At 65.7% G+C, this 5,804-nt stretch overlaps 1 protein-coding gene across 1 annotated transcript in view; it reads left to right on the plus strand.

The window, feature by feature from the left end:
* The first annotated feature begins 381 nt into the window (after positions 1-381).
* UBA7 (ubiquitin like modifier activating enzyme 7) overlaps positions 382-5,804 on the plus strand; it is an 8,708-nt gene continuing 3,285 nt past the window's right edge. The window contains exons 1-19 of the mRNA XM_026857613.1: positions 382-737; positions 805-911; positions 1,101-1,191; positions 1,299-1,440; positions 1,539-1,636; positions 1,751-1,897; positions 1,981-2,139; positions 2,326-2,433; positions 2,514-2,594; positions 2,683-2,838; positions 2,951-3,116; positions 3,194-3,390; positions 3,626-3,690; positions 3,859-4,042; positions 4,156-4,230; positions 4,548-4,734; positions 4,900-5,009; positions 5,125-5,211; positions 5,287-5,478. Of these exons, the coding sequence (XP_026713414.1) occupies positions 489-737; positions 805-911; positions 1,101-1,191; positions 1,299-1,440; positions 1,539-1,636; positions 1,751-1,897; positions 1,981-2,139; positions 2,326-2,433; positions 2,514-2,594; positions 2,683-2,838; positions 2,951-3,116; positions 3,194-3,390; positions 3,626-3,690; positions 3,859-4,042; positions 4,156-4,230; positions 4,548-4,734; positions 4,900-5,009; positions 5,125-5,211; positions 5,287-5,478 (2,601 nt within the window). The 5' untranslated portion in view covers positions 382-488. The remainder of the gene's footprint in view (positions 738-804; positions 912-1,100; positions 1,192-1,298; positions 1,441-1,538; positions 1,637-1,750; positions 1,898-1,980; positions 2,140-2,325; positions 2,434-2,513; positions 2,595-2,682; positions 2,839-2,950; positions 3,117-3,193; positions 3,391-3,625; positions 3,691-3,858; positions 4,043-4,155; positions 4,231-4,547; positions 4,735-4,899; positions 5,010-5,124; positions 5,212-5,286; positions 5,479-5,804) is intronic.

Below are 5,804 nucleotides of genomic sequence, written 5' to 3' on the forward strand. Positions count from 1 at the left end.
GGGCCGGGCGGGGGGCCCAGCTGCGGGCACAGGCACGGATACGGGCACGGGCGGGGGTCTGTGTAATGGGTACGGGTGGGGATGGCGGGAGTGGGTGTGGATGTGGGTGACAGGTACAGACTGGGGTCCCGGTGCTAGGTACAGGTATGGGCAGAGGTCCCGGTACAGGTACATATGGGGTTCCCGGTAATGCGTGTGGGTATGAATGGGGGTCCCTATAATGGGTATGGGCACAGACAGGGGTCTTGGTGATGGGAACAGGTACAGGCGGGGGTCCCAATACTGGGTGGAGGCCGTGGTAGTGGGTGTGGGTGTAGCTGGGGGATCCCTGATATAGGTATGGGTATGGGGGGGGGTGTGTCCCAGTAATGGGTACAGGTTGGGGGTCGTGGTAAGGAGTGTGGAGTGGGAGGTCCCTGTCATGGCTGTGGCCCAGGGTGTCCCTCATCGTCACAGGGAGGGCCCATGGGGTGTCCCATGTCACAGGTATGGTCCTCAGCAGAGGCCCCCCACCAGTGAGGACAGGGCCTTATGAAGGTCTCTGCTGTGGTGAGCAGCACCTCCAAATCCGCGGGGTACCCCACCATGTGCTCACCCCACAGTTCCTCCTGGGGGAGGGTGATGTAGGCCAGAATCGTGCCGAGGCATCCCAGCGGGCCCTGGCCGAGCTGAACCCTGGCGTGGTGGTGACAGCTCACAGCGGGGAGCTGTCGGAGGCCTTCCTCGCCTCCTTCCAGGTAAGCCCACACCCCTGTGCCTCGAGGACCCCCGGGACAGTGGCACCCACTGACGGCCCTGGCACAGGTGGTGGTGCTGACCGAGGCCCCGCTGGAGGAGCAGCTCCGTATTGGGGACTTCTGCCATGCCCGGGGCATCTGCTTCATTGTGGCCGACGCCAAGGGGCTGGCGGGGTAAGGTGTCTCTGTCGCAGGGTCCTGCCACTGGCTCCAGGTTACCTTGTCCTCGGAGCCCCCAGCCCTGCTCTTCAGCCCGTGTCTCCATCCCACTGGCGGGGCTGTTTGGCCCAGGCAGGACCTGGTAGGGTTTGGGCAGGTTGGTGAGGCAGCTCCTCCAGCAAAACACCCATCGGTCCTCTCCAGGCAGCTGTTCTGCGACTTTGGGGAGCGCTTCGTTGTTGATGACCCAGCAGAAGGGGACCCGGTGTGTGCTGCCGTACAGCACATCTCCCAGGTAGGAGGGCAGCCTCAGCAGACTCTCCTGAACCACCGCTGCCTCCTCCAGTGGCTTTATGCCACCTGGGTCCGGTCTCTCACCCTCATGTCCCTTTCCCTCCTCAGGGCAACCCAGGTGTGGTGACATACACTAGGACAGAGGACAGCCACGGCCACCTCTTCTGCGATGGTGACCTGGTGACGTTTTCTGGCGTGGAGGGGATGGTGGAGCTGAACAGCCAGGAGCCTGTCCCCGTGCGCGTGCTGGGTGAGCCCCCAGGGTGTCCCAGCTGCCCCGGCCCAGGGTTGGGGAACTCACCAGGTCCTTGGCAGTGACCGTGATGTCTGTCCCCCTCTCATCCCCAGATGCCTCAAGGCTGGAGATTGGTGACACCAGCTCCTTCTCGCCCTACCTCCGTGGGGGCCTGGTTTCGCAGGTTCGGCTGCCCCAGGTGCACTCCTATGTAAGTTCCCCCCTTGGCTCCATGGTGCTGTCACCCAAGCTGGGACACCACCACACTGTGCCATGCCCCAGCCCCGGGGAAACGCTCACCTGAGCCCTGGCACTGTGCTGGCAGGAGCCTCTGCGCCGGGCGCTGGCAAAGCCCAAGATCCGTGTGGCAACTCCCAAGGAGCTGCCACGCAGCCGCAGCCTGCACGCTGCCTTCCAGGCCCTGCACGCTTTCTGTGGGGAGCAGGGCCGCCTGCCCCGGCCCAGGGCACAGGTGGGTCCCCGTCCTGCCCCTGCCTGGCTGTCCCCGGCCTCTCGCCACCCTGCCCAGGGTTGCCCTCACCCCTCTGCCCACAGGTGGACACCGAGCGTGTGCTGGAACTGGCGCGGAGCCTGGGGGTGCAGCAGGATCCCCTGGATGAGGACGTGGTGCGAGCCTTCGCCAGTGTGAGCGCTGGGGACCTGTGCCCCGTGGCTGCCGTTGTCGGGGCTCTGGCAGCCCAGGAGGTGCTGAAGGTGAGTGGGGTGGGGTCCCGGCCCGGGGGTCCCGGCGGTCATGCTCTGCACGGCTGTACGGCGGCGTTTGGTGGCCACGAGAGGGCACTTGCTGTCCGTCTGGGGATGCTGGGCCAGGCAGCAGGACTGGGTGGGGGTATGGGGGGACCCCGCTGTCTGTGGAACCAACGGGCCCGTTCGCCCCAGGCCATCACCAGGAAGTTCCTGCCCCTGGACCAGTGGTTGTACTTCGACGCCCTGGAGTGCCTGGCCGTGGAGGGGGCTGCACGGCTGACGGAGGAGGACTGTGCCCCAGTGAGAGCGTGAGCCAAGCCCCTCCTAGGCACCGGGGTACCGTTGCCACCTGCCCTCACACGGCTCCTCTGTCCTGGCAGAGGGGCTCTCGCTACGATGGCCAGATCGCCGTCTTCGGGGCCACTTTCCAGGAGCAGCTGGGCTGCCAGAAGTACTTGGTGGTGAGCCGGGGTGGGTGCTGCGGCTGTGGGAGAGGCTGTGAAGCAGTTGGCCAGTGCAGAGGGAGCTGCAGCAGCTCTGCCCCGGCAGGTGGGAGCCGGTGCCATCGGCTGCGAGCTGCTGAAAAACTTTGCCATGATGGGGCTGGCAGCGGGGCCAGGTGGGGACCTCACCATCACCGACATGGACACTGTTGCCCTCTCCAACCTCCATCGGCAGTTCCTTTACCGCTCGGCAGATATATCGGTGAGGCACCGCGAGGCAGGGGCTGAGCTCCCTCAAAAGGCTTGGCTGTTCCGGGAGCTCCCCAGGGCTGTGGGGCAGGGGTGAGATGCCCATCTCCTCTCTGCCCTGACAGAAGCCAAAGTCAGTGGTGGCTGCGACAGCTGTGCAGCGCATGAACCCTGATGTCAGGGTGACGGCTCACCAGTACGAGGTGGGACCTGCCACTGAGCCGCTCTACGGGGACAGCTTCTTCCGGTGCCTGGATGGCGTTGCCAGTGCCCTGGACACGCTGGAGGCCCGTGAGTGCTGGGGAGGGGAAAGTGGCTAAACCCTCGAACATGTCCTCTGGCTCACCAGCACCCTGGGCTCCCCACAGGCGCCTACTTGGAGAGCCGCTGCCACCGCTGCCTCACGCCGCTGCTGGACTCGGGCACAGAGGGGCCACGGGGGAACGTGCTGGCCATGGTGCCCCCTGTGACTAAGCCACTGGTGCCGGCTGGCACCCCCGAGGACGGCACCTTCCCCCTCTGCACCCTGCGGTACTTCCCCACCACCATCCAGCACACGCTGCAGGTAGGCTGTGCCACACTGGCCCAGCACCCAGCAAGGAAGCCCTGGCACCTTTGTCTTCCTTTCCCATTTCCCCCTCTGGCCATGGCCTGGCAGCAGGCTGCGGGCAGGATACAGCCCCAGCTGCTTCCTGCTGGCAGCCTGAGCTCTGCTGCCAGCCCCTGGGCTTGGGCTGGGGGTCCCAGGGGGCACAAGGCGGGGGCTGTACCAGTGCTTAACTCCCACTTCCCCTCTGCAGTGGGCCCGCGATGAGTTTGAGGGACTCTTCCAGCTGCCTGCAGAACACATCAACCGATTCATGGAGTGAGTGGGCTTGAGGGGGTGGCACTGGGAAAGCAGCTGCCAGCCCTGCTGGGGCACTGCTTTCTGCTGCCAGGGCTGGGGAGAGGAAGATCAGACCAACACATCCTACCTGGGGTGTCTCACAGGATTGCTCCCAGGCCAGTAGCAGCAGTGCCTTTTTTTCTGCAGAGACCCGGCTTTTCTGGAGCAGCTGCCAGCCAAGAAGGCCCTGGAGGTCCTGGAGCAAGTACGGGGCAGCCTGTGGGAGTGGCCACAGGACTGGCAGGACTGTGTGCGCTGGGCCCGCCGGCACTGGCAGAGCTGCTACCACAATGCCATCGCCCAGCTGCTGCACACCTTACCCCCAGACCACGTGAGCTTGGCACCCATGGGGCTGGCACTCCCCAAACCCTCTCCCCTCTGCTGGCCACCCCACCGCAGCCAGGGGAACAGTGTCCCCAAGCCTGACTGCTCTCCCTGTGCCAGGAAGCCAGCCCGGGTGTCCCCTTCTGGACAGGGAACAGGAGCTGTCCCCATCCGCTGACGTTCAACCCCAACAATGTGAGTGCAGGGGAGAGTTGCGGGGCCCCCTGCCAGGGACAGTGCTGGGGGGACAGAGCTGAGCCTGTGCCAGGGGTACAGTGGATGCCAGACCATAGTTGTGTTACATCTGCCACTGTCTGTCCAGGGCTACCAGGTCCTGGGCTGGGTCTGTCCCTGTCCCTCGGACAGCCAGCGTGCTGCTGGGGGCAGCCCTCTGCTGCAGGAGGAGGAGTAGGAGGAGAGGCACCTCCATCTCCACCTCGGGGCAATGCAGGCAGCCTTTGGCCCGTGGGCCTGTGGCTCGCCCCAGCTGCCCAGGCACTCTGCCTCCGCAGGACACCCACCTGGAGTACATCCTGGCTGCCGCCCACCTCTTTGCCCAAGCACACAAGGTGCCACCGTGCAGTGACCGGGTGGCCGCCCAGACCATCCTCCACAGCATGGTCCTGCCGCCCTTTGAGCCCCAGGAGGGGCTCCAGATCCCCCTCACGGATGAGCAGGAGGAGGCACAGGCACCTGTGGGTGAGGCTCCCCACACCCCTGAGTCCCCTGGGGCATGTCCCCAGGTCCAGCCTGGTGGCAGTGGGGCTGCAGTGCTGCTCATCCCTGCCCCAGCACCCAGGAGGACCTGGACTGAGACGGGGGGCACTGTGCTGGGTACCACCCCAGTGGTCCCTGTGCCCCCAGACCACAGGCGGCTGGCAGACCTCACCCAGGACCTGGTGCAGCGGCGACAGGAGCTGGTTGGGAGTGAGGAGGTGCAGGTGCCCCTGATGGAGCCCATCCACTTTGAGAAGGTACCTGGGGCCAGGCAGGCAGCCCTGCTCAGCTTTAGGGGGTTGGTGGCTGCCTGTCCCCACAGGGCACCTGTGTCCCCATAGGAAGTTGATGTGCCTATGCTTTTCCCTGCAGGACAACAACATCCACATGGACTTCATCACGGCGGCATCCAACCTGCGCGCAGAGAACTACAGCATCCCCCCTGCCGACTGGCTGACGGTGAGGGGTGCAGCCCACAGGGTCAGGGGTCCCTGTCCCATGCGAGGCTGCCAGTGACACCCTTCTTGTCCTCAGAGCAAGCGGATCGCAGGGCGGATCATGCCCGCCATCATCACCACCACAGCAGCTGTGGCTGGGCTGGCGTGCCTGGAGGTCTACAAGCTGGTGTGGGGGTGCCAGGACATCAGCTGCTACCGCAACAGCAACCTCTGCCTGTCTGACTGCCTGCTGCTCCGCATCCAGCCCCTGCCACCCCACACCTACTGGGTAGGACCCTCTCACCTGGGGCAGATCAGCTGGGGATCGCCCAGGAGTCTTGGGGTGTTCTGGCTCCCAGCAGCAGCCGCTGTGGGGCTCGGAAAGGAGGTGGCCGTGCAGGAGGGGCAGCCCTGGCCACGGGGCTCGGGAAGCGGGGCTGGGTGCCACGGTGGGCCAGGCATGCTGCCAGGCAGCGAGGAACAGGCTCCTTCCTGCAGCTGCCCCCCTGGCACCCAGCCGCTACCGCCGTCCCGCTCACCCTGGTTTTGGGCCCAACCGGGATGTTCTGGGGAACCTGTGGGGCTGAGGCAGCTCCGCCACCCCACAGCGGGCCC

The sequence above is a fragment of the Athene cunicularia genome (genome assembly GCF_003259725.1).
Source record: "Athene cunicularia isolate RWA chromosome 12 unlocalized genomic scaffold, athCun1 chr12_part1, whole genome shotgun sequence".
Lineage (NCBI taxonomy): Eukaryota > Metazoa > Chordata > Aves > Strigiformes > Strigidae > Athene > Athene cunicularia.